This window comes from Aquarana catesbeiana, linkage group LG10 (genome assembly GCF_042186555.1).
Source record: "Aquarana catesbeiana isolate 2022-GZ linkage group LG10, ASM4218655v1, whole genome shotgun sequence".
NCBI classification, from domain to species: domain Eukaryota; kingdom Metazoa; phylum Chordata; class Amphibia; order Anura; family Ranidae; genus Aquarana; species Aquarana catesbeiana.
The window spans coordinates 23,260,394-23,288,146 of record NC_133333.1 but is presented as its reverse complement, the minus strand read 5'-3'; the positions used below and the strand labels follow the sequence as shown (position 1 = coordinate 23,288,146).

Here is a 27,753-nt window from a genome sequence, read left to right as displayed (position 1 = left end):
AAAAAAAACAAACAATATTTTTTACTTTTTGCTATAATAAATATCCCCCAAATTTTTAACAAAAAAAAAAAACAAATTTCTTCATCAGTTTAGGCCAATATATATTCTTCTACATATTTTTAGTAAAAAAAAAATCACAATAAGCGTATATTGATTGGGTTGCGCAAAAGTTATAGTGTCTACAAACTATGGGAAAGATTTATGGCATTATTTTTATTATATTTTTTACTAGTAATGGCGGTGATCTGAGATTTTTAGCAGTACTGCGACATTGCGACGGACAGATCGGAGACTTTTGACACTTTTTTGGAACCATTGGCATTTATACAGTGATCAGTGCTATAAAAATGCACAGATTACTGTGTAAATGTCACTGGCAGAGAAGGGGTTAACATTAGAGGGCGATCAATGTGTGTTCCCTCAGTGTGTTCCAACCGTGGAGGGGATGGGATTGACTAGGAGAGGAGACATATCGTTTTTCCTACTTAGTAGGAACAAACGATATGGCTCCTCTTCCCTGACAGCACAGGGATTTGTGTGTTTACACACAAATCCCTGTGCTGGCGCTCGTGCATGCGATCGCGCGTGACCGGCGATGATCATGCCTGCCAGCTACACGCATCGGTTCCCCCGCCACGCAGTGGGCACGCGCGCACCCTCTGGTGGTGGAAAAGTGAAAGACGTACCCGTACGGGATTTCGCCCAGGGGAGCCATTCTAACGCAGTATATCTGCGTGAGCCGGTCAGGAACCAGTTAATACAACAACAAAAATACAGAAGTGCAAGTATGAAAAATTATTTGTCACATCAATAACATTTCTTAAGGAGGATCTCCAGTCCCCCCCCAAAAAAATTTAAAGTCAGCAGCTACATATACTGTAGTTGCTGACTTTTAATATAAGGACACTTACCTGTCCAGGGATCCAGCGATGTCGACACCTGAGCTGATTCTTTAATCGGCTATGGGTGCAGGCTCCGGCATCGTAAGTAAGGGAAACCAGCAGTGAAGCCTTCAGAGCAGGCTTCACAGCCAGTTTCTTACTGCGCATGCTCACAGTAATTGCTTTGTGGATGGTACCACCTTCTTTTGGGACCCGTGTGTGTGTCCCAGAAGACAGCGGGGGGGGGGGGGCGGGGAGGTGGAGGAGTGGCCGGGCATACTTTGACTTGTCAGCTCCCCTCCCAGACCCCCCTTAAAATACTTACCTGGGCCTGATCTCGATCCAGCGCTGTGCCCAATTGCAGCAGCGCTGCTTTTCTCTCCCCTCTTCTTATACAAGGCTCGGTAGCAGCAGGAGCCATTGGCTCGGCATGCGGGGGGGGGCTGAGTCGCACTGTGTGTGTCAATAGACGTATACAGTGTGGTACGGGATGGAGCCCGCACGTGTGCACTCTCAGCAAGAGACTTGCTTGAGGGGGTGCTCAGGAGGCAGGAGGAGTCAGAAGCGCTGGTGAGGGACCCCAGAAGAGGAGAATTGTACAGGACAGGTAAGTATAACATGTTTATTATTTTGAAAACAATTTTTTAAACCTTTACAATCACTTTAACTAATAACAGATGGTAGTGAAGTGTCACCCCCGGAGGTGCCACTGGATTGTATTGGGTTCCTCTGTCCTGTGCCGGTGATAACTTCTCCCAACCTGTAACTTAGTGGCAACAATACATAAGCTTTTTTTAAGGCTAAAGCCCTGGGAAAACAACATTTATAAGGGTAAGTAGGCCTAACTAGGGCCCTGTTTACACCACTGGCCAGGGATACACCAAGCAGCACTGGGGCCTTTAGTAGGTTCCATTGGAGTGTTTATGTTGGAGAAGATTTGTACTCCAAACAAGGGTGACCTAAAGCAGGCAGCCAACAACCAGTAAGAATTAAGTAAATCAGTTTTCCAGAAACCTCCCACCATCAGCAGGTCTGTTGGTTTCTGGAGATTCCTCGATGGCCAGCAAAAGGGTCCTCTCTCTCAAGCCAGCTTCCTACTACTGTAACTGCTGTAACTGTTGGTCTTCTGCTTGAGTGTCAGGAAACAACAGTCACCTCTCACCAACAGGATATTGGACTGCATGATAGCTTTAACACCGGACATCAGCTTTCCAACAGTAGCACCGCAGTGGAAGCCTGTGGTCCTCTGGAGCTCTATATGGCAGCAGGCAGTCTTTGGGCACATGTGGCCTTAAAGCACCTAACATACTCACCTCACCTGCATAGAAGCCATGTTGTAACACAACGTGAAGTCCTCTGTTGAACTCTATTGGCACTTCTGCTTTTCCTACGGGTCCCGCACATCAAGGGGACACTTCCTGTGTCCTCTAGCACACTTGTTCACCATGCAGGTCCCCCAGTTCTGCCTTGTATGGGCAGAGGTGTATGTATGTATGTATGGGCAGAGGCAGATTGAGGTGTATCTCCCAGGCATCCACAACTCTTCTCTTGGCCCAAGGGCCAATAAGAAGTTCTCCTTCCCAGGGTTGCCAGGGTGGGCTTTCCTGACTGCACTGGCTGGCAATTAGGCTCCTAGTGTCCTCACCTCTCTTCCTGGATTTTCTTCAAAGAGAATGGAGAGAGAAAAACAGTTCTGTGCAGCCCTGGGGGTTCAAGCGCCCTACTGGGCAAAATGTAAAAAAAAGCCCAGCTGGCGCTACATCAGCTTACAGTAAATCTCGCTGTGTTCATTCATTAGCGGGGGACCAACTTGCAGGCATCTCGCACTGCATGCTGCTGAGTTCATGATGGCATTTCTCCAATTTGAGAGCCCCTAATCAGTGGTGGCTGGTGCTCTACTGATCGGGGGTGGGGCGGCAGACAGACTTGACCACAGACCCCCTCCGTCGCTCCAGACCGCCACCCCATACTAACCCCCCCTTGCTCTAGCCCGCCACTGCACACCATTGACAACACTGCCCAGCCCCCTCACCCCGGTTGCAGGCTTGCCCTCTCACCCACCAGGCCCCAATCAGCCCCGCACTTACCCCGTGTAGGTCACGGCTGTGGTGGCAGCTTCCCTCCTCATCTCCTCTGTGTCCCGGCCATCTCTTCTCCTCCCGGCCAATCGGGTCTTCGGGCTCCCGGCCAATGGAGTCTTAGGACTCCCAGCCAATGGGGTCCCAGGACCTGCTTCTTGATTGGTCTGGAGGAGAAACAGGAAGACATTAGCAAATATTAATTTCACAAAGCAGGGTGGGCTCAGGGCGCAATGCTCTTTTTTGCCAGAGCCCGCCCTTTTTTGAAGCCAATTAGAGCCTCGGGCTCTAATCATATGCTTCTAAAAAAAAAATCCATGTGTCCGGCACCCTGCATGGAGATTAGGGGTTGGGCGCATGGAGTAGGGGGAGCGGTGCCCGTGCGTCCCTAATGAGCGGCCGCCACTGCCCCTAACCGAGCCGGGTGTGAATTGCTGAATTATGTTACTCAAATCAATGACTCCGTATCCACTCAGTAGTGTATTGTAATTTACATATTTGGAACAAAGCAACAGTTCCCCCCAGAAGCTTAAAGTAGTATTAAACCCAGAAGCCAACATTTAGTATATTGCAACTTACCAGTTCTTAGATGTGATGGCTGCATTTGTTTTCTTTTTAGTCTTTCTTTCCTTTATTTTCATCTGGTGATCCAGCCAGCAAGTCTGTTGTTTTTCAACAGAACAATCTCTCCTGCAAATATAGCAGTTTAGAGCGTTGAGACAAACCATTTGCCACTGACAAGGGGTGCTTACAATGATCAGATTTTATTTATTCCCATAAAACCTTTAGCCCAAAAGAAAAAAACTGATGAAACTACTTGTATAAATGCTGGAATTTGGTTTCAAATTGTTAGTGTATCTAAATCTGCTAGCCCAAACTGACAATGCTGCTGTCCAAAGATGTCTCTGTGCTCCTTCATCCAGAATGGGGGATGTTCTGTCTCTGGGACAGCTAGCTAAACCTTCTTATCCCAATAACTGTAGATACCATATTTCTTTGATCTCAGTTTTATTAGAACAAGCCAGGTGAAACTACAAAATAACAAAATAACAGAAATAGACCTCAATAAGTATAATATTGCGTACAATACAGCATACATTGCATAAACAACGATATACAGTACAAGATGAGATAATAAAAACTTACTTTTTAAGTTCTCTAAGGGGTGATGGCGATAGATTGCGAAAAACATGACTTGCTTCCTGCAATGTGTTGAAAAGAATGGTGGATGGTTCACTTCCTGCCAAGATTCTACCCAGAATTCCCTGCTTGCTGACAACTTCCTTATTTACACATACAATAAAGAATTAAACAGAACTGCAGCAATACCAAAAAGGAACGCTAGATGGAGCCTGCACACCACATATGATTGTCTTAAGTAAATTACACATTTTGCATGTAAATTTAACAACACAGGTACAAATAACCAGTATAAAACATCTGGTGGACAGGGGGGGCGCTCTAATACCGGAGGTGGCCAGATCACCAGGTGAAAGCAGAGAGTGAAAAAGCCTAAAAAAAATAAAACGAAAGCAGCCATTTGCAGCATCTAATGATTGGTAAGCTGCAATGTATTACATGTTCGCTTTTGGGTTTAATACCCACCGATCTACATGGTGAACGAGCCGCTCATTTCATTTGTTAGGCAGTTTTCAATGCAAACTTTATTTCCATTTGGGGTGCAGTTCAATCTAATAATTCAACATAAGGATTTGATATCGATCTAGCATTACACAATATGAGGGTCAGGTGGAGTTTGGTATAACTGGTCAATTACAAAAGTGACCATTTTTCTTTTCTTTTTTTTTTTTCTTACAGTTTTTACATTCAGAAACAGATATTGAATATTCCACCATCGCACATACCCACCATGGAAGAAGGCGAGATTTTGTTGATGGTGATGGTGATGGCTACGGAGACAATGTCAGTTACGCTGCTATAAAACGTTAAAAATACACAACAAATCTTTCGTAAGGAGAAAATGGACACTTTACAAAGGGATACATTTTTTATATATATATATACGCCAACCGGACACTTTATTAGGTACACCTTGCTAGTACCGGATTGGACCCGCTTTTGCCTGTAGATCTGCCTTCATTCTTCGTGGCATAGATTCAACAAGGTGTTGGAAACATCCATCAGAGATCTTGGTCCAAATTGACATGATGGCATCACGTAGTTGCTGCAGATTTGTCGGTTGCACATCCATGATGGGAATCTCCCGTTCCACAAATGGTTCTCTATTGGATGAGATGTGGTGAGTGTGGAGGCCATCGGAGTACAGTGACCTCATTGTCCAGTGGTGAGATGATTGGAGCTTTGTGACATGGTGCATTATCCTGCTGGAAGGAGCCATCAGAAGGTACATTGTAGTCCTAAAGGGATGGACATGGTCAGCAACAATCCTCAGGTAGGCTGTGGTGTTTAAAGGATCCTCAATTGGTACTAAGGGGCCCAAAGTGTGCCAAGAAAATATCCCCCACACCATTACACCCCCACCACCAGCCTGAACCGGTGATACAAAGCAGGATGGATCCATGCTTTCATATTTTCTCCATTCTGACCCCACCATCTAAATGTTGCAGCAGAAAAATCGAGACTCATCAGACCAGGCAACGTTTTTCCGATCTTCTATTGTCCAATTTTAGTGATCCTGTGTAAATTGTAGCCTCAGTATCCTGTTCTTAGCCAACAGGAGCGACACCTGATGTGGTCTTCTGCCGCTGTAGCCCATCTGCTTCAAGGTTTGATGTGTTGTGCATTCATTGATGGTATTCTGCATACCTTGGATGTAACGAGTGGTTATTTGAGTTACTGTTGACTTTCTATCATCTGGAACCAGTCTGCCCATTCTCCTCTGACCTCTGACATCATCAAGGAATTTTTCTCCACACAACTGCCGCTCACTGGATATTTTCTGTTTTTTGGGCCGTTCTCTGTACCCCTGAGAGATGGTTGTGTGTGAAAATCCCAGTAGATCAGCAGTTTTTGAAATACTCAGACCAGCCCATCTGGCACTAACAACCATGCCACGTTCAAAGTCACTTAAATCCCCTTTCTTCTCCATTTTTGATGCTCGGTTTGAACTTCAGCAAGTCATCTTCACCATGTCTACATGCCTAAATGCATTGAGTTGCTGCCATATTTATATAGTCTCTATTGCTCTCTCTCTATATTTACTATATATATATATATATATATATATATAGATCTATCTATCTATCTATCTATCTATCTATCTATCTATCTATCTATCTATCTATCTATCTATCTATCTATCTATCTATCTATCTATCTATCTATCTAGTAAATATAGAGAGAGAGAGCAATAGAGACTATATAGATGTCGCCACCTTTATTTACTTTGTAACAATTTTCTATTTTTTTCTGATTATTAAGTCAATACAAAAATAAAACACATATTTCTGAATAAATATCTTTGATCATGCTGTTTTTCAAATCGAGTAACTCCACTTTTGTTGAGAAAAAAACATTTCCCTCTGGGTGATCTGTGTACATTGCACGGATTACAACAAACTGTTGCAGATTCCTACCTTTTGTTATTCTGACAAAATAGCTGTTTGTTTGTCTGTGTCCATGCGCAAAATGAATGTGAATGGGAGTGATTGTATAATTATCAATCAGCTGCTGCACCTGCAGGGCTCTAATGAGTGGCATGGTCTGCATCCCTTTAGACGCAATTTCCCTTTGGGAGTAGCTCACCAAAAAATTGCCTTTTTGTTGCAGAGGATGCCCAAAATCTGACTTGTATCTTAGTGCAGTCTTCTGGGGAAATCAGTGAGCCAATCACAGAAGCAGGAAATTTTCAGGGGGGTGTTCTGTACATCATCTGTGTACAGAGCGCCTCCAGGTGGCCATATTGTATTTTACAGAAAATGACAGCGGCTGCTGATTGAAAAGGAAAGGAAATTTTTAATACCATTAAATTACAATATGACTTGTGTAGCAATTGTAGTCGCTATATTATTATTATTTTTTTTTTTTTATTTGCTATTTTTTTCCCACAAAAGTGGAGTTACCTTATAAAATATAAAGTAATGCAATCTGATAAGATTGGCATCATGCATCGCACTGAACCGCCGCTTGCCAGAAATGTGTGACTGATCTATTTTAAATTAGAATTCTACCTGCCTGAGTTCTGATTTTAGATCCAGAGCCTTTTATCAACTATCTTAAAGAGAAAAGCAAAGCCATGTGATTTTTTTTTTTCTTGTCACATGGTAAATCCGGGAAACCCCGCCCCTTGTATATAACAGCTGCCAATCACTGGACTTTCTATTCAAAGCGTGTCAAGTGAACAGGCGCACATGGCGGACGTGGATCTGCATCACTGGACAATATGACGGATGATGGATTTACAATGAGGGACATTTTTTGTGAGGTTTTTTTTTTTTTTTTTTTTTTTAATAAAAGACTTGTCAAACTGGGTGTCTTTATTTCAATGGTTACAACAATTTTTTTTTTTGTGAATGTTCACACTTTCCTGGGCCATCCAGGCTACATGTTCAGATTAAGGGCCTGTTATGGATTTTTATGGGGACCTCATGCATTTATTTATTTTTTTTACTTACATTGAGGTTCCCCCTAAAATCTATACCAGGCCCAAAAGGGCATTTTATGTATTTCCTCGGGGACCTCATATATTTTTAATTATTATAATTTTTTTTTTTTGCAAGAAGTACCCTCTTCAACCGTTTCAGCCCCGGAGGATTTTACCCCCTTCCTGACCAGAGCACTTTTTGCGATTCGGCACTGCGTCGCTTTAACTGACATTTGCGCGGCCGTGCGACGTGGCTCCCAAACAAAATTGACGTCCTTTTTTCCCCACAAATAGAGCTTTCTTTTGGTGGTATTTGATCACCTCTGCGTTTTTATTTTTTGCGCTATAAACAAAAAAAGAGCGTAAATTTTGATAAAAAACGTAATATTTGTTAATTTTTGCTATATTAAATATCCCCCAAAAATATATAAAAAAACATTTTTTTTCCCATCAGTTTAGGCCGATACGTATTCTTCTACATATTTTTGGTAAAAAAAAATCGCAATAAGTGTATATTGATTGGTTTGCGCAAAAGTTATAGCGTCTACAAAACAGGGGATAGTTTTATGGCATTTTTATTATTAATTTTTTTTTACTAGTAATGGCGGCAATCTGCGATTTTTATTGCGACTGCGACATTATGGCGGACACGTCGGACAATTTTGACACATTTTTGGGACCATTGGCATTTATACAGCGATCAGTGCTATAAAAATGCATTGATTTCTGTAAAAATGTCACTGACAAGGAAGGGGTTAACACTAGGGGGTGATCAAGGGGTTAATTGTGTTCCCTGACTGTGTGTTCTAACTGAAGGGGGGAGGGGACTGTGTAAGGGAGATGACAGATCGCTGTTCATAATCTGTATGAACAGACAATCTGTCTCTTCTCCCCTCAGAGAACCGGAAACTGTTTACACACACTGATCCTGGTTCTCGGTGTGTCACGAGCGATCACGGGAGCCCGGTGGTGATCGCGACCGCCGGGCACACGCATCGGCTCCGTGGGCGAGCAGGGGGCACGTGCCCCTAGTGGCCACAGGGTGAAGTGACGTTAAATAACGTCGTTTCACCCAGCCGTGCCATTCTGCCGCAGTACAACTGTGGCGGCTGGTCGGCAAGTGGTTGAAATCCATACTAGACTTAAAGGTGCATTTTTTGCAGATGACCTTCATTGCTCTTTTTTTTTTAACTGCTTGCCGAGCAGCCGCCGTCATTATACTGCAGCAGGTCGGCACGATCCCGCGAGCCGTCGTAGCTGTACGTCAGCTCCTTCAAGCAGGATAGCAGGCGCATATTGCCATGCAGGGGGTGTCGAACCTCATGGCCTGTGGTCGTGATGACCGCTGGCCACGCGCAATCGCGGGCACGAGAGGCAGAACAGTGTGTAAACACAACCATCCCTGTTCTGTGAGGAGAGGAGAGAGAGATCGTGAGTTCCTACTAGCTGGAAACCACGATCTGTCATCTCCTATAGTCAGTCCCCTCCCCCCACAGTTAGAACACACACTAGGGAACACAGTTAACCTCTTGATCACCCCCTAGTGTTTAAGCGGAGTTCCACTGAAAAAAAATTTTTTTAAGTCAGCAGCTGACTTTTAATATAAGGACACTTACCTGTCCAGGGATCCCGCAATGCCGGCACCCAAAGCAGATCTGTACCTCAGCTCTCGGGTGGAGGCGCCGGCATCTTCGGTAAGGGAATCAGGAAGTGAAGCCTTGCGGTTTCACTTCCTGGCTCCCTACTGCACATGCGTGAGTAGCATAGCTCCCAACTGTCCCTGATTTCGAGGGACTGTCCCTGATTTGGAGCAATGTCCCTCTGTCCCTTATTCCTCCTCATTTGTCCCTCATTTTGGTCTGATCTATATATATAAAATACACTTTTTATCTATCAAAAAGTGTTTCCCAGCACTAAACCTTTCATCTGATTTCTAAATGGCTGCATTTGTAAATTTCAAAAGCCAATATAAAAGGAATAGTAGTGGTAAAAAAAAGCACTTAAGGGTTTAACCAATCTTGTTTTTTTATACAATTCTCCTTTAAGGGGGCGTGGCAAGGGGTGTGTCCTATGCCTGCATACTTTTGCTGATAGGTGTCCCTCATTCCCATCTCAAAAAGTTGGGAGGTATGGAGTCGCCCTGCACGATCCCACTGGTTCCTGCTGTCTTCTGGGTCCTGTGTGTCTCCCAGAAGACAGAAGGGGGGATGAAGTAGGCGCCGGATGTGGTGTAGGTCCTACCTATGCCTGGAAGTGGGAGCAAATACCTGGATTACACAGGTAGCTGCTCCCTCCTACCCCCTGAAAGGTGCCAAACGTGACACCAGAGGGGGGAGGATTCCGAAAAATTCAATTTTTGGGTGGAACTCCGCTTTAACCCCTTCCCTGCCAGTGACATTTACACAGTAATCGGTGCATTTTATTAGCACTAATCGCTGTATAAATGCCAATGGTTCCAAAAATGTGTCAAAAGTGTCCAATCTGTCTGTCATAATGTTGCAGTCCCGATAAAAATTGCAGATTTAATAAAAATAATAATAACAATAAAAATGCCATAAATCAATCCCATAGTTTGTAGACGCTATAACTTTTGTGCAAACCAATCAATATACGCTTATTGTGATTTTTATTACCAAAAATATGTAGAAGAATACATATCGGCCTAAACTGAGAAAAAAATTTACTTTAAAAAAAAAAAAAAATTGGGGATATTTATTATAGCAAAAAGTACAAAATATTGCGTTTTTTTCAAAAATGTCGCTCTTTTTTTGTTTATGTCGCAAAAAATAAAAACCGCAGAGGTGATCAAATACCACCAAAAGAAAGCTCTATTTGTGGGGAAAAAAGGACGTCAATTTTGTTTGGGTACAGCGTCGCAAAAAATGGCCTGGTCATTTTGAAGCCAAATCTTCTGGGGCTGAAGTGGTTAAACAGCACACAAACCCCATCTAATTGCCCCACTAAATCCATAGCAGACGCTTAGGGTGTGCTTTTTAGAAAAGAAAAACAAATTTTGAAACTCTGGTCTCCGTCCGTGTCCTCCTCCGGTCCCCCACTGTGTCCTCCTCTGGGTCCCCCTCTGTGTCCTCCCCTGGGTCCTACGTGTCCTCCTCCGGCTCCCCTACTGCTGCACCGATCACACCCGGCTGTCCCCGTATCCTCCTCTGGCTCCCCGGGTCGTCTTTTTCCTCCTCCGGTCCCCCTCTGTGTCCTCCCCTGGATCCTATGTGTCCTCCTCCGGCCCCCCACCGCTGCACCGATCATACCCGGCTGTCCCTGTATCCTCCTCTGGCTCCCCGGGTCCTCTTTGTCCTCCTCCGGTCCCTGTCTGTGTCCTCCTCTGATCCCCATCCGTGTCCTTCTCCGATCCCCGTCTGTGTCCTCCTCCGATCCCTGTCTGTGTCCTCCTCCGCTCCCCATCTGTCTCCTCCTCAGGTCCCGTCCGTGTCCTCCTCAGGTCCCGTCCGTGTCCTCCTCCGGTCCTGTCCGTGTCCTCCTCCGGTCCCCGTCCATGTCCTCCTCCGGTCCCCGTCCGTGTCCTCCTCCGGTCCACGTCCATGTCCTCCTCTGATCCCCATTCGTGTCCTCCTCCAATCCCTGTCTGTGTCCTCCTCCGATCCCCATCTGTGTCCTCCTCTGGTCCCCCTCTGTGTCCTCCTCTGGTCCCCGTCCGTGTCCTCCTCTGGTCCCCGTCCGTGTCCTCCTCCGGTCCCCGTCCTCCTCCGGTCCCCCTCTGTGTCCTCCTCCGGTCCCCGTCCGTGTCCTCCTCCGGTCCCCATCTGTGTCCTCCTCCAGTCCCCGTCTGTGTCCTCCTCTGGGTCCCCCTCTGTGCTGCCCGGGTCCTCTGTGTCCTCCTCTGGTCCCCCACCCCCTCCCAGATCTGTTAGGATGGAGAGCGGAGGAAGGAGCCGGTAAATATGTAATTTACCGTCTCCTTCCTTTTCTGAATGCACAGAGTCAGTGATCACTGCCTCTGTCCATTCATAACTGAGCATCGTAAACTGTGTTCATCACTTCCCTTTCTCAGCAGCCTCAGCTGCACTGAAGCTTTACCTCATGTACTAAGCTCTGGAACAACCGTACTTGCAGAATGCACAGTCTATTTACCTTCACTAAATCAACTCCTGTGAGTATAGGTCTACTTTAACCACTTACCCACCGGGCAAATACCAGCACTCGTTTCCTACATGTAAAAATCATATAATTTGTTTGGTAGAAAATTACTCAGAACCCCCAAACATGATATATATATATTTTTTAGCAGAGACTCTAGGGAATAAAATGGCGGTCATTGCAACTTTTTTTGTCAAACGGTATTTACGCAGCAATTTTTCAAACGTTTTTGGAAAAAAAAATTTCATGAATAAAAAAAAAAACAGGATGGTTCTATTCTTTCTATTTTATTCTGTTCTATTCTATTTTTTTTATTTTATTCTATTCTATTCTATTCTTTTTTCCCATTCCATTCTTTTCTATTCTATTCTTTTCTTATGTATACAAATTCAAATTTATTCTATTTAAAATTTAAACTTCAGAAGATGGTTATATTATTTCTATTTTATTCTATTTTTTTTTTATTCTACTCTATTCTATTCTTTTCTATTCTGTCCTGTTCTTTTATTTTCTATTCTATTTTGTTCTATTCTATTCTATTATATATTTTTTTCTATTTAGTTCTGTAAAGTTAGCCCAATTTTTTTGTATAATGTGAAGTGTGATGTTACGCCAAGTAAATAGAGAACCTCACATGTCAAGCTGTGAAATTGCACACACTTGTGGTATGGCGCCAAACTTCAGTACTTAAAAATCTTCATAGACGACATGTTACATTTTTTTACAGGTTACATGTTTAGAGTTACAGAGGAGGTCTAGTGCTTGAATTATTGCTCTCGCTCTAACGTTCGTGGTGATACCTCACATGTGTGGTTTCAACGCTGTTTTCAACGCTTCTGCGTGTGAGCTTGTGGGGATGGGGGCCCTTTAATTTTTTTTTTTATTATTATTGTTTATTTTATTTTTATTTTTATTTTTTACACTTTCCCTTTAAAAAAAAATTTGATCACTTTTATTCCTATTACAAGGAATGTAAACATCCCTTGTAATAGGAACGATGTATGACCCCCACATCTTTCCTCCAGGCTGGAAAGCATCAGATCAAAAAAAATAAAATAACAATCTGATGCTTTCCTGCCGAGTTCCCGGTTTACTTATGTCGGCCCGTACGTGACGTAATAACATTGCGCCCGGGCCTCTGAGAGTCATAGAGATTGCCGGGGACCATCTGTTCCTCGGAAATCTCCATGGCTAACTTCCGCCAGCGGCAGATTCTTTCTCCGGATCGCCGATCGTACGAAGCTATGATCGTTCTTACGGTGAAGGGAATCGCAGACGGAAAAAAAACGATATCTGAACGATGCCTGCAGCTGCACACACCATTCAGATATCACCACTGACAGACCAGGACATCATATGACGGCCAGTGGTCGGCAAGTGGTTAACCACTTCAGCCCCGGAAGAATTGGTTGCCCAATGACCAGGCCATTTTTTGAGATTCTGCACTGCGTTGTTTTAACTGACAATTGCGCGGTCGTGTGACTTTGTACCCAAATAAAATTGACGTCCTTTTTTTCCCACAAATAGAGCTTTCTTTTGGTGGTATTTGATCATCTGTGCGTTTTTTATTTTTTGCGCTATAAACAAAAGAAAAGCGACAATTTTGAAAAAAAAAACAATATTTTTTACTTTTTGCTATAATAAATATCCCCAATTTTAAAAAAAAAAACTATTTTTTTCTTCTGTTTAGGCCGATATGTATTCTTCTACATATTTTTGGTAAAAAAAAGCGCAATAAGCGTATATTGATTGCTTTGCGCATTATCGTGTCTACGAAATAGGGGGTCATTTTATGGCATTTTTAATATTTTTTTTTTTTTTTACTAGTAATGGCGGCGATCTGTGATTTTTATCATGACTGCGACATTATGGACACTTTTGATACCATTTTGGGACCATTGTCATTTATACAGCGATCAGTGCTACAAATATTCACTGATTACTGTGTAAATGACACTGACAGGGAAGGGGTTAAACACCAGGGGGCGATCAAAGGGTTAAGTGTGTCCTAGGGGGTGATTCTAACTGTGGGGGGGATGGACTAACAGTGACATGACAGCGATCATGGCTCCCGATCACAGGGAGCAGTAGATCACTGTCCTGTCACTAGGCAAAACAGGGAAATGCCTTGTTTACATAGGCATCTCGGCGTCCTGCCCCTTCGTGACACGATCGCGGGACACCGGCGAACATCGAGTTCCCGGGATCCGCGAGCACATGCCCGAGGCATGCCGATATATGTCGGCAGAATGGCACGGGCAGGAAAATGGACGTACCTGTACGTCCCTTTGAATTTTACGCCCAGGCGGGCGCAAAGGGACTTACAGGTACGCCCATTTGCCTGCCCGCGCCATTCTGCCGACGTATATCGGCGTGCGGTGGACAGGAAGTGGTTAATATAAAAATAAAGAAATTCTTCAAATACTAACCAGAATGTTTAAAAAGGTTTTTCCTTTTTAACATTAGATACACTTTGTATTTAAAATATTTTTGTTAACCTTGTACTTATATGATTGTACTTTGTCCTTTCTATTTGATTTTTTCAATAAAAACAATTGAAACTAAATAAAAAAATCTTGCGAATAATGAAACCCTCTTGTTCAAATCTCTGGACTTTCCTTTATTTGCTCATCTTTGGAGGTAAACAAGATTCATACTGCAGAGAAGTGTTGTGTTATACTTGATTGCAACAGAAAGCGCTGATGGGGAAGAAGTGGAGGGGGGAACTGGGAGAATAATTTAATATAAAAAAAAAAAAGAGAACTATTATTTTCTGCATATCTATTCCGTCACAAACTGAATGTCAGTACAGTATACAGTGGCAGACAAATGTAAATGACCATGTTTGGGTAACTGAGGAAATCATGTAAAACAAGAAGAAGCTACAATTTATTTAGAACATTGTGGTGGACCAACTTACTGTTTAGACTCTAGAGAAGACAAGTAAGTACCAACCTGATTTCATTCTTTTTTTTATTGTTTAAAGTGTTACCGGTTTTCAGTTGTGTTAACTTTGACAATTTTATTTAAAAAAAAAAAAAATGCTTGGAAACTTTTTTTTAAGATTTCAGCCAATGAACATGTTGAATCAGGTTGCGCATTGTTAACCAATGGTATGCTAAAGCTTCATACCAAAATATGCTATAATAATAGATACCAAAATATGCTATAATAATAGATACCAAAATATGCTATAATATTAGATACCAAAATATGCTATAATAATAGATACCAAAATATGCTATAATAATAGATACCAAAATATGCTATAATAATAGATACCAAAATATGCTATAATAATAGGGACTCTAGGGATGAATGGAGTGATTGCAGTAAACTGATTTTGCTGAAAAATTTAAAAATTCACAGAAATGGGATCTCTCAATCTCGCTCTCTGAGTATAGAAGAAATTGACTTGGAAATTTTTTTTTTTTTGTATTTGTGATTTTATCCCTGTTTGTGTATTGAATCGTTATTTTTACTGTGACTTCAAATTTTTATTTTTTACTTTTTTCACGGTCTCATGTTTCTTGCTTTCGAATAAATTACCGTATTTATCGGCGTATAGCACGCACCTTAATTTTAAGAGGAAAGTTTCAGGAAAAAAACTTACATGTTAAAGAATGAATTTTGAAGCAAAATAAGGGTCAGTGCTCATCAATGCAGCCTTATCAGTGCCCATCAATGCAGCCTTATCAGTGCCCATCTGCAGCCTTGCCCATCATTGCAGCATGATCAGTGCCCATTATTGTAGTCTGATCAGTGCCCATCTACAGCCTTGCCCATCTGTGCAGCCTGATCAGTGCCCATCTGCAGCCTTGCCCATCATTGCAGCATGATCAGTGCCCATAATTGTAGTCTGATCAGTGCCAATTTACAGGCTTGCCCATCATTGCAGCATGATCAGTGCCCATCATTGCAGTCTGATCAGTGCCCATCTGCAGCCTTGCCCATCATTGCAACATGATCAGTGCCCATCTGCTGCCTTGCCCATCATTGCTGCATGATCAGTGCCCATCATTGCAGTCTGATCAGTGCCCATCTACAGCCTTGCCCATCATTGCAGTCTGATCAGTGCCCATCTACAGCCTTGCCCATCATTGCAGCCTGGTCAGTGCCCATCTACAGCCTTGCCCATCATTGCAGCCTGGTCAGTGCCCATCTACAGCCTTGCCCATCATTGCAGCCTGGTCAGTGCCCATCTGCAGCCTTGCCCATCTTTGCCACCTTGCCCCTCTTTGCAGTATTATCAGTGCGCATCTGCAGCCTTGTTATTGCCGAAATAGACAGAGCCGGATCTCCTGTGTACTCGGCTCGGCTCGCAGTCCCGCCCCTTTCCCTGACACCTATGATGGACATAACACTGGTCCAATGGCGGGACGTCAATGCTAGGAGGCGGGACTGGGTGTGACTGTGAGCAGAGCCGAGTACACAGGAGATTCGGCTCTGTCTACTTCGGCGGCGCCCGTTCCCTTCTTCCCCTCCAAGGCAGCTGTTCGGCGTATAACACGCAAACACACAAATTTCCCCTGATTTTAAGGGGGAAAAAAGTGCGTGTTATACGCCAATAAATATGGTAAAAAAAATAAATTTCACTCATCCCTTATAACCTATAATGAATTTTCAGTTATAGGTAATTATAATTTGTATAGCAAGAGAGGGATACAGAGAGGGATCGCTGCACTTAAAATTGAATGGAAGAATCAAAAAGTCTCAAACAAAATGTACTATTGGGTGTTATTTACGAAGGGCAAATCCACTTTGCACTGCAAGTGCACTTGGAAGTGCAGTCGCTGTAGATCTGAGGGGAAGATCTGAAATGAGGGGAAGCTCTGCTGATTTTATCATCCAATCATGTGCAAGCTAAAATGCAGTTTTTTATTTTCCTTGCATGTCCCCCTCATATCTACAGTGACTGCACTTCCAAGTGTACTTTCAGTGCACTTGTAGTGCAAAGTGGATTTGCCTTTAGTAAATAACCCCCATAGTGTTCTGATTTAAGTGCAGCAATCCCTCTCTGTTTTCTCTATATATGGCCCTTAGGAAGGCCTGATTGACTTGCACTATTATTAATTACTGATGTGAACTTTACCCTGTTTGCTCGATTATATGTATATATATATATATATATATATATATATATATATATATATATATATATATATATATATACATACAGTATATACATACAGTATCTCATAAAAGTAAGTACACCCCTCACGTTTTTGAAAATCTTTTCATGTGACAACACTGAAGAAATGACACTTTGCTACAATGTAAAGTAGTGAGTGTACAGCTTGTATAACAGTGTAAATTTGCTGTCCCCTCAAAATAACTCAACACACAGCCATTAATGTCTAAACCGCTGACAGCAAAAACATTCATGTCTTTATGGACCTTGCTTTGTGCACTGGTGAGCAGTCATGTTGGAACAGGAAGGGGCCATCTCCAAACTGTTCCCACAAAGTTGGGAACATGAAATTGTCCAAAATATCTTGGTATGCTGACGCCTTAAGAGTTCCCTTCACTGGAACTAAGGGGCCCAACCCCTGAAAAACAACCCCACACCATAATCCCCCCTCCACCAAATGATTTGAACCAGTGCACAAAGCAAGGTCCATAAAGACATGGGTGAGCGAGTTTGGGGTGGAGGAACTTGACTGGCCTTCACAGAGTCCTGACCTCAGCCCTATAGAACACCATTGGGCTGAATTAGAGTGGAGACTGTGAGCCAGGCATTCTCGTCCAACATCAGTACCTGACCTCACAAATGCGCTTCTGGAAGAATGGTCAAACATTCCCATAGACACACTCCTAAACCTTGTGGACAGCCTTCCCAGAAGAGTTGAAGCTGTTGTGGCTGCAAAGGGTGGGCCAACTCAATATTGAACCGTACGGACTAATGCCCCGTACACACGGTCGGACTTTGTTCGGACATTCCTACAACAAAATCCCAGGATTTTTTCCGACGGATGTTGGCTCAAACTTGCCTTGCATACACACGGTCACACAAAGTTGTCGGAAAATATGATCGTTCTAAACGCGGTGACGTAAAACATGTACGTCGGGACTATAAACGGGGCAGTGGCCAATAGCTTCCATCTCTTTATTTATTCTGAGCATGCGTGGCACTTTGTCCGTCGGATTTGTGTACACACGATCAGAATTTCCGACAACGGATTTTGTTGTCGGAAAATTTTATAGCCTGCTCTCAAACTTTGTGTGTCGGAAAATCCGATGGAAAATGTGTGATGGAGCCCACACACGGTCGGAATTTCCGACAACAAGGTCCTTTCACACATTTTCCGTCGGAAAATCTGATCGTGTGTACAGGGCATAAGACTGAAATGTCATTAAAAATCATGTGGGTGTAAAGGCAGGCGTCCCAATACTTTTGGTATATAGTGTGTATATATATATATATATATATATATATATATATATATATATATATATATATATATATATATATATATATATATATATATATATATATATGTATATGCAAGAAGGCTGGCCGCAGGCTAGACGGCATTTGTAGGAGGAGTCTGAGGGGTATTTATCCCTCCTCCTCTGTCTGTTCCGGCATCAGCTCGTATTCTGGGTTGATGCAGCCGATGCACGTCACTTCTGGCTTCCCTGCAGATCGGCAGTCAGCTGTAGCAGTAGAGGTGGTTCCTGTCCCGGTGCTCACGCTGGGCACCATCGGGGGGACCACCTGCCCATCCAACATTCATCCCAGTGCTTAAATCTGGCATCAAGGGGGCCATCCACCTGATTCTCCTGATGCTTACGGGGTGGGGGGGGTCCGTCCACCCACCCTCCCACTTTGCCCTGGGCTCCATCCATCTGACATCATCGGGGGGGCGCCCGCTCGCTTCTCCCGGTGTTCCGCCGGGGGGGGGGCAGCTGCCTGACCACACAAAGGGCTCACGCCGGCATCATCAGAGGGAGGGCCACCCGCACACTTCTCCCCATGCTCACGCCGGGGACATGGGGGGCACTCACTCCTTCCGCTCACACCTCCCGCTCACCGGGCAGCATGGGGGGGAGCGTCTACCCGCCCTGCTTACTCTTCCCGGTGCTCACGCCAGGCATTAGAGAGGAGGGGGGGTTAGCTGTTTGTCCTGCAATGGATGGGCGGGGGGCTGCTTGCAGCACAGCAGGTTATGCCATTTCTATTCAATCGACTGGTCCAGGTTCATCCCATCACCAGATTCTCAGTAAATACCATTGTGGACATGTTTGGCTTAATCTGTCCTGGCATGGCTCTGTGAGCCGTGGGAGTGTGTTCCGTCAGTAGCGTGTTCCATCAGTAGCGTGTTTCTGTCATAGCGGTTTCTGTCATTAGCATGTTTCTTTCATAGCAGTTCTGTCATTAGCATGTTCTGTCACAACAGCTCGGTCAAGCAGTGTGTTCTGCCACAGCGGTTCTGTCAGCAGCATGTTCTGTCATAGTGGGTCTGTCATTAGCGTGTGTCTGTCATATCGGTTCTGTTACTAGCGTGTTCCGTCATAGTGGTTCTGTCATTAGCGTGTTTCTGTTGCAGCATGTTTCTGTCGCAGCGTGTTTCTGTCGCAGCGTGTTTCTGTCAAGCATGTTGGTGCCATGCAGGTTCGGAATACCTCATCGTACTTTTTTGCTCAGGTTCTTTGCATTCCTGGTTTCAGTTGGCTAGGGCTCCCATCTCAGGATCTGTCACGTCTACTGATCCATAGGGGCTGAGGTTTTGTTTTTAAATGATTGTTGACCACAATCTTCTCGCCCGTATACCTTACATCAGTGTTTCTCAACTCCAGTCCTCAAGGCGCACCAACAGGTCATGTTTTCAGGATTTCCCTCAGATTAAACGGCTTTAGTAATTACTAAGGCAGTGAAACTGATCAAATCACCTGTGCAAAATAGTGGAAATCCTGAAAACATGACCTGTTGGTGCGCCTTGAGGACTGGAGTTGAGAAACATTGCCTTACATCATACGATGCACGTTCATTTCATTACACCTGCACAACTACCCACCACGGTCTGTGGGTACACAAGCCCTGAGTGTTCAGTTTCAACAATCTGTGTTTGCACAGCAGGTTACTTGGACTCACAAACTTCATACACTAGGGTGGGGGTCGTCATCAGATTCATTCAGGCGCTGTGGTCTCATCATCACTGCTCATGTCCTCACACTTGGGTAGGCACAGAGGGGGTTGTGTTTTCTGTCATAGCGTGTTTCCATCATAGCGTGTTCTGTCCTAGCGTATTTCAGTCATAGCATGTCTCAGTCGTAACGTGTCTCAGTCAGTCGTAGCGTGTTCCAGTCTTAGCATGTTCCAGTCGTAGCGTGTTCCAGTCACAGCGTGTTCCAGTCGTAGCGGTCATGTCGTAGCATGTTCTATATATATAATATTTTAAGCCTGAGCAACACATGCAAAAATTGAGACATTTAGACAAAAATGTCCCTTTTCTCTAAAACCATATTTTTTGTTTGTCGCATGGCTATGTTAATCAACAAAGGATTTGGGTGGGTTTTAGGATAAGGATTGGCTTTATTTATGAAGAATGAAATAATATCTAGTATTCTTCTATCTCAAGGGTGTTTCTGGATGAATAGCATTCCAACTTGTCAAAGTCTTTGTGCAAATATGTCTGTGTCCTCTCTCCTAGTCGGTGTGTGTTTGCCTGTCTTTATCCACCAAAATGTTAGGAATTCGTTTCATAGTAGAAATTGAAGAATCCTTCGTTCGTACAATACGTCAAGAAAAGTTGTTTATTCTTCAGAAAGATAAGCAAAGACAAGACTTACATAATGACAGCTGGTAACATATGGTAAGGTGAAGGCTTCGAACAGAGGAAGAGGTATCAGATGTTACATTCTCCTCCATAGTGTAGGGTTCCTTCCCTCTCTTCCTCACTAGCCATTCAACCCTCTTGGATTCTGTTTCATAATGTTATGTCAGCATTTCACTAGAGTAACACCCATTCTTGCATGTGCTTATATGGCTTCAGTCTATAGTTAAGTTACATAACTCCACCCATTGTCCTGACATAGTAACTCAGAATAGTACCTACACAGCAAAATTACTTCTCTCTGTCCTCTGTCAGTGACCTTTAGAAACTAACATTACAGTTACATTACAACATCCATGTGTTTCATATATTTTTCAGAAACTTCTATCACTTAAAATAGTAATAAACTCAAAATCTCTAACAATTTCCCAGCCAAGCCAATGATCACCTTGGCGATCACATGACCTTTGTATGCAATTGTATCAGTGCAGTACTGTGCAGGTAGACTCCATGGGATGGATTTACTGAATGCAATAGGCTGTTCACTGTGCAAAGGAATTTTCCATAGCTTATTGAAAGTGGTGAAAACTCACTTTTCAAAGAATACCCAATCACGTACATGAAAAAAAAATTTAAAAAAAATTGCATGCATAGGGTTCAAAGATGGCAGTCCTCAGAGCTTCACCTCATTCACTAAGCTAAGGGGACAATCCCCTTCTAAAGTGCAAATTTCCTTGCAAAGTGAACAGCCTATTTGTTTTTAGTAAATCAACCCCCATAACTACAAAACAATTGATAAGGATTCTAATGCCGCGTACACGCGATCGGAAGTTCCATCAGAAAAAACTTGGATGAGTTTTCCGACGGAATTCCGCTCAAGCTTGGCCTTGCATACACGCGGTCACACAAAAGCTCTCTGAACGTCAAGAACGCGGTGATGGACAACACTACGACAAATCGAGAAAATGAAGTTCAAGGCTTCCAAGCATGCGTCAAATTGTTTCCGAGCATGCGTCGTTTTTTGCGCGTCCGAATTGCATACAGACAAGCGCATTTTCGGATAGGAACTTTTCCCGACCGAAAAATAGAGAACCTGCTCTCAATCTTTTGCTGGCTGGAATTCCGCCAGCAAAAGACCGATGGAGCGTACACATGGTCGCATTTTCCGACAAGAAGCTCTCTTCTGAGTTTTGCTGGCGGCATTTCCGATTGTGTGTACGTGTATATTTTGTAAGCCATACAAAGAAAAGTCAAAAATATATATCTTTTTTCCAACCTTTATTATCATGTAATGAATTGTGTTTTATATACTGTTACTTGAATTATGCAGTTTTTGTAATTTGTTATAATTATTATTTATTATATTTTGATAGGTGAAGCATCATTCAACTAAAACTAGGAGCGTACAACTTTTCACATTCGTTGGTTCACAGCTATTTCATGTGTCAGCATGAATGGGAAAAATATTGGTATCATTTTTCTTCTTCAAGGTAATGTGTCGTGTCTTATTTCTTATTGTCCTGCACTGCGAAACTGGAATGACATAGGGGATTTCCTCCGGGTACTCCAGTTTCCTCCCACACGCCAAAGACATGCTGGTGGGCTAATTGGCTCCTGTCTAAATTGGCCCTAGTATGTGTATGTATGAATGTGAGTTAGGGACCTTAGATTGTAAGCTGCTTGAGGGCAGGGGCTGATGTGAATGTACAATATATATATATATATATATATATATATATATATATATATATATATATATATATTATACCTCGGATTGCAAGTAACGCAGTTAACGAGTGTTTCGCAATATGAGCTATTATTCTTTTTAAATCATTCGGGTTGTGAGTGTTGTCTCGCAAAACCAGCAGGATCCAAGCCTCTGCAGTGTGCAGTACCACATTTGGCCAGAGGTGCGGGGGGCGCCGGTGACACTCTGAGCCGTTCAGAACCATTCGGAGTTGTTCGGATGCACTCGGAAACACTCGGAAATACTCAGAACCACTCGGGAACTGAGCCTTTCCGAGGGTTTCCGAATGCTTCTGAGTGGTCTCTGAGTATTTCCGAGTCTCTCTGGTGCCCCCTCTGGTCACATGTGGTACTCCATGCAATAGAAGTCAATGTGGAATGAATTATCTTTGTTTCCTTTGACTTCTATGGGGAAACTCGCTTTGATATGCGAGTGCTTTGGATCACAAGCATTCTTCTGGAACGGATTATGCTCGTAATCCAATGTTCCACTATATATATAGATATCTATAGATAGATATCTATCTATAGATATCTATATCTATAGATATATATCTCTATATCTATAGATATAGAGATATATATCTATAGATATAGATATATTTATATATAGATATAGATATATATATATGGGCGGCACAGTGGTGTAGTGGGTAGCACTCTCACCTAGCAGTAAGAAGGGTCGCTGGTTTGAATCCCGCCCACGACACTACCTGCCTGGAGTTTGCATGTTCTCCCTGTGTCTGCGTGGGTTTCCCCCGGGTACTCCGGTTTCCTCCCACACTCCAAAGACATGCTGGTAGGTTAATTGGATCCTGTCTAAATTGACCCTAGTATGTATGAATGTGAGTCAGGGACCTTAGATTGTAAGCTCCTTCACATATATATTATATATAATATATATGTAAAGCGCTGCGTAAATTGACAGCGCTATATAAGTACCTGAAATAAATAAATAAATAAATATATAGTGGAACATTGGATTATGAGCATAATCCATTCCAGAAGAATGCTTGTAATCCAAAGCACTCGCATATCAAAGGGAGGGGTGGACTTCGCCAAGCAGATCTGCCTGCTCAACGAGGGATCTCTTCACTGATCCCTGCTGGGCAGGCAGATTACAGGTCTGCGTTTGCCTCGCTATGCAGAGCGGACATGGACTCAGCCCACTCTTTACTATTGGGCAGCCACATGGAAATGGACTGCCGATCCAATTTGCTCCACTGGACAGATGGGGAACGGATCCCCAGCCGTCTGTTTTTAGCAGACCGAAACAGATGCCGGCGGGAGCCAGCAAACACATGTCTGCTGATAACCATGGATGGCTATGGATGGTCTGATCGGGACTGTCTGAAAAACTGACAGTCCGTCAGTGTGAAAGGGGCCTATGGAATAAAAAATGGGAGACAAGTGTTTTTTTTTTTTTTATCATGGTAATTGATAGTGATTTCACAAATTAGGACTATGTCATCCATTAAGGGTTTAAGTCTGTTTTTAAGGATACTATTTCTACTTTTCCACTATGTTCAATTATTACTGAGAATGGATGCTTGATTTAAAAGAGGTATTTTAATTTTTACACACATTTTTGTGGATGAGCATTTTGTAACCCAAAATTATTATTTATTTTTTTCTTGTTTAACAGCAATTTACCCTGTTCAGCAAAAGGAATTTAATTTCCCATCTGAGATCCAAGCATTGATTGGCTCCTGTGTGGAGATCCCGTGTACGGTCAGAACATCTGCAACAGAACCAAAGAATGACAAGGTGGTGTGGCACGTAGTGAAACTTATTCCTGGTTCCAGGATTATATACAGCTCAGATCCTTCTGAAATATCAACAGAGTATAAAAACCGAGCAGCACTCATAGGCAGTCCAGAGGACAGCTGTACTCTCCGAATTCATGAAGTGACGAAAAAAGACGCAAAGATGTATTATCCAGGCGATAGGAAGTTTCTGTTTGGAATAAATTTTTGGGAGAATGTTCAGTTACGGGTTACAGGTAAAAAATATTGAACATTCCATTTGGCGTTGTGTTTTTCAGAGGAAAAAAAATCTCAAACATTTTCCATGTACCCATGTACATGGGTGTGAAGGACCAGAAGGACTTGTGACCTTAAGGACACAGGTTGGGCACCAGGGTCTTTGAGAGGACTCAAATGTTTGGTGATGACCAACTAAACATTTTAAAGCTTGCACAAATCTCATTTTAATTTAAAGGAAATCTCTTGACGTGCAGGCATATACAGTACCAGGACACGTACATTCAATGGCCTTCAAAACCCTTCTGAGCCAAATCTAAGGCTGTTCTAACAAAGATACACCCTATCCTGGTACTGCTGAAACGTTCCCATCACTTTCTGCCTCCTGTGTAGTCCTAGCTGCCAGTGACACTGCCCATCCTAGTGATAGGCATAGGCGTGCCCACGGGGTGTGCCGGGTGTGCCCAGGCACACCCTAATCATCCCTGTGCTCTCATTGATAGTTGTGACTGCTGCGAATAGTTGTGACTACTGCTCATGTCACCTCTGCCTTTGGTGGTCTTGGCAAGCAAAAACATCTGTGTGCCACACTGCTGGGTGGAGGGAGTCACCGGGACCACAGCCGCGGCGGAGTGATCAAGCCGCATTTGCCGATGGGTCTTCTATAGTTCCGGCAGCGCAGGTCTCGCAGGCAGCGGCGGAGTGATATACATCTGCACTCCGCCTCCCCTCCGGCCTCCTCTCTCTTATCCTTCCCTTGGAAGAAGCAGGGGACTCAGCGGAGCCTCAGCCTGGAATCAGATAGCAGCATGCGGATGGCTGAGTGAGGTGAAGGGGAGACAGTGAGACAGCACTGAGCAGAGCATGCAGCCAGACACAAGAACGATGGACCAAAAATAAAAAGAAAAGGCAACTCAATATGAACCCTGTCCCTTCCTGACTTGTCAGCAAAAAGTAAGTGTGCATTTATTTATTATATATATATATATATATATACACACACACACTTACTTTTTTGCTGACAAGCCAGGCAGGGTTCATATTGATTTGAATTGTATATATAATGTGTGTGTATATATATATATATATATATATATATATATATATATATATATATATATATATATATATATACACACACAGCCCTCAAAAAATCCGCTCGCATTTTGCGAGTGGATTTTAAGGGCTGGCGAGGAAGAGCTGCTTGGGAGCGGGGGCAAGCCGGCAGCCTGTGTGGAATGGGAGTCCATCTCCCAGCGCTCACGGAGGGGAGGAGAGAGACACCCAGGTGTTCAGAGCGTAGCGCGGGGAACACAGCAATAACAGCTTTTATTTCAATAGCCGTGTTTGCCAACACTCGCTGTCAGATACAGCCCCTCCTCCTGGTCCCGGGACTTTGATATACAGATCACCCATCCAATCCCAGTGACGGGTGATCTGTCAATCAAAGTTCTCCGGCCAGGGGGCGGGGCTGTATATGACGTTGAGTGGCGGGAACAATTAAAATGAAAGCTGTTATCGCTGTGTTCCCCACGCTGCGCTCTGAACACCTGGGTGGCTCTCCTGTTCCTCTCCTCCCCTGCACTTGTAGGCTGCATGGTGGGCACAAGACTGCATTGGTGGGCACAAGGCTGCATTGGTGGGCACTGGGCACAAGGCTGCATTGGTGGGCACAAGGCTGCATTGGTGGGCACTGGGCACAAGGCTGCATGGTGGAAAAAAGGCTGCATTGGTAGGCACAAGGCTGCATTGGTGGGCACTGGGCACAAGGCTGCATTGGTGGACACTAAGCACAAGGCTGCATTGGTGGACACTAGGCACAAGGCTGCATTGGTGGACACTAGGCACAAGGCTGCATGATGGACATAAAGCTGCATTGGTTGGCACAAGGCTGCATGGTGGGCACTGGGCACAAGGCTGCATTGGAGGGCACAACGCTGCATGGGGGACACAGGCAGCCTTCATTGGTGGGCACGGATACAGTTGTTGTGAATATAATTATTTTTATAACTTAATTCTGCATAATACATTTAAGTGTCAGATAATTTATGAGGGCGTGTTTAGGGGCGGAATTAGGGGCGGGTTGGGCTGGGTGGGGCAACTGGTGGCGAGTAACCCTTGAGGACTGCCTAGTAGCTCAGGCCTTGAAATATTGGGCCCTGTGTATATATATATATATATATATATATATATATATATATATATATATATATATATATATATATACGCACATGTGTTTGAGCTTTGGAGCTTTGGTTTGAGGTGCACACCCTAATGCAATAGGCTGCGCACGCCTATGGTGATAGGTCAATAGGAATGTTGAGGGCAGGCCTAGTGGCTAGCTCCAATGATAGCCAGAAGTGTTGGGGCTTTGCCTGCCAAAATGATCCTGCATTTGGCCACAGTGCCGGATTTACAAGGGGGCAAAAAAAGAAATTGCCCCAGGCCCCCTTGCCAGGTGTATTCTGCATATAGAAAGAATTCTCTAGAGAAAAAGAGAGGGCAAACAGCCCCAAAGGGATTCTTCAAGGAGGAACAAAAACTGTTTTTAGCAAAAATAATAATTACTTTATTATAAATAATTCCACCATATACAAAATTATTAAAAAATATAAGATACCTCCACCCCATATTAATATAACCTGATAACGTTATCAGAACACAGATAGCAATGCCAATCGCACATCCATTCAACCCAATCAAACAGAAGTCAGCTAATTAATGGTTAATTCCTAGTACAACAGACAAGGTGTCCACGAATAATTGTAGTATGTATGGGCACAAACATTGGCCATTTTGATCAGCACTTTAATTAGTCGTGGATCTGAATGGGATTTCCACAGATGAAAAGTTTCTGTATGGTATAGATGAATGTCACCTTCCACAGATCTGTGATTGAGGACCGCAAAGTAAAAAACAAAAAGTAATCAGATAAAGAGAATATTTGCCAGGTGTATTCCTATGCCGCGTACACACGATCGGACATTCCGACAACAAAATCCATGGATTTTTTCCGACGGATGTTGGCTCAAACTTGCCTTGCATACACACGGTCGCACAAATCTTGTCGGAAATTCTGAACGTCAAGAACGCGGTGACGTACAACACGTACGACGAGCCGAGAAAAATGAAGTTCAATAGCCAGTGCAGCTCTTCTTGATTCCGAGCGTGCGTGGAACTTTGTGCGTCGGAATTGTGTACACACGATCGGAATTTACGACAACGGATTTTGTTATCGGAAAATTTGAGATCCAGATCTCAAATTTTGTGTGATTGAAATTCCGATAGAAAATGTCCGATGGAGCCTACACACAGTCTGAATTTCCGACAACAAGCTCCCATTAAACATTTTCCATCGGAAAATCTGACCGTGTGTATGGGGCATTACAGTCAATAAAAATCAGAATAAGTGTCTTCTTCAGAACCTAACATAAATATATATATTTTTTTAGAACAAATGCTGTTTATCATTCATTTCAGTTCACTTTTTTATTTATCATATAATTTAATATCTATGTTGAGGGGCCCCCGAACCTGAATTGCCCCGGGCCCCCCAAGGTCTAAATCCGGCACTGTTTGGTGGTGGTATTCCTGTTCTTGTTGAAGGTCAAA

At 43.5% G+C, this 27,753-nt stretch overlaps 2 protein-coding genes across 5 annotated transcripts in view; both read left to right on the top strand.

Moving 5' to 3' along the window:
• The window catches only part of LOC141110452 (B-cell receptor CD22-like), a 112,026-nt gene extending 105,735 nt beyond the window's left edge, over nucleotides 1-6,291 (top strand). For both annotated transcript variants that reach the window (XM_073601800.1, XM_073601802.1), the window contains one exon: nucleotides 4,778-6,291. In XM_073601800.1, the coding sequence (XP_073457901.1) occupies nucleotides 4,778-4,909 (132 nt within the window). In that variant the 3' untranslated portion in view covers nucleotides 4,910-6,291. The remainder of the gene's footprint in view (nucleotides 1-4,777) is intronic.
• Nucleotides 6,292-14,378: 8,087 nt separating this feature from the next.
• Nucleotides 14,379-27,753, top strand: part of LOC141110451 (myelin-associated glycoprotein-like) — a 28,244-nt gene continuing 14,869 nt past the window's right edge. For 2 of the 3 annotated variants that reach the window (XM_073601798.1, XM_073601799.1), the window contains exons 1-3: nucleotides 14,379-14,579; nucleotides 21,787-21,903; nucleotides 23,805-24,161. In XM_073601798.1, the coding sequence (XP_073457899.1) occupies nucleotides 21,864-21,903; nucleotides 23,805-24,161 (397 nt within the window). In that variant the 5' untranslated portion in view covers nucleotides 14,379-14,579; nucleotides 21,787-21,863. The remainder of the gene's footprint in view (nucleotides 14,580-21,786; nucleotides 21,904-23,804; nucleotides 24,162-27,753) is intronic. The other variant, XM_073601797.1, reaches the window with a different exon arrangement.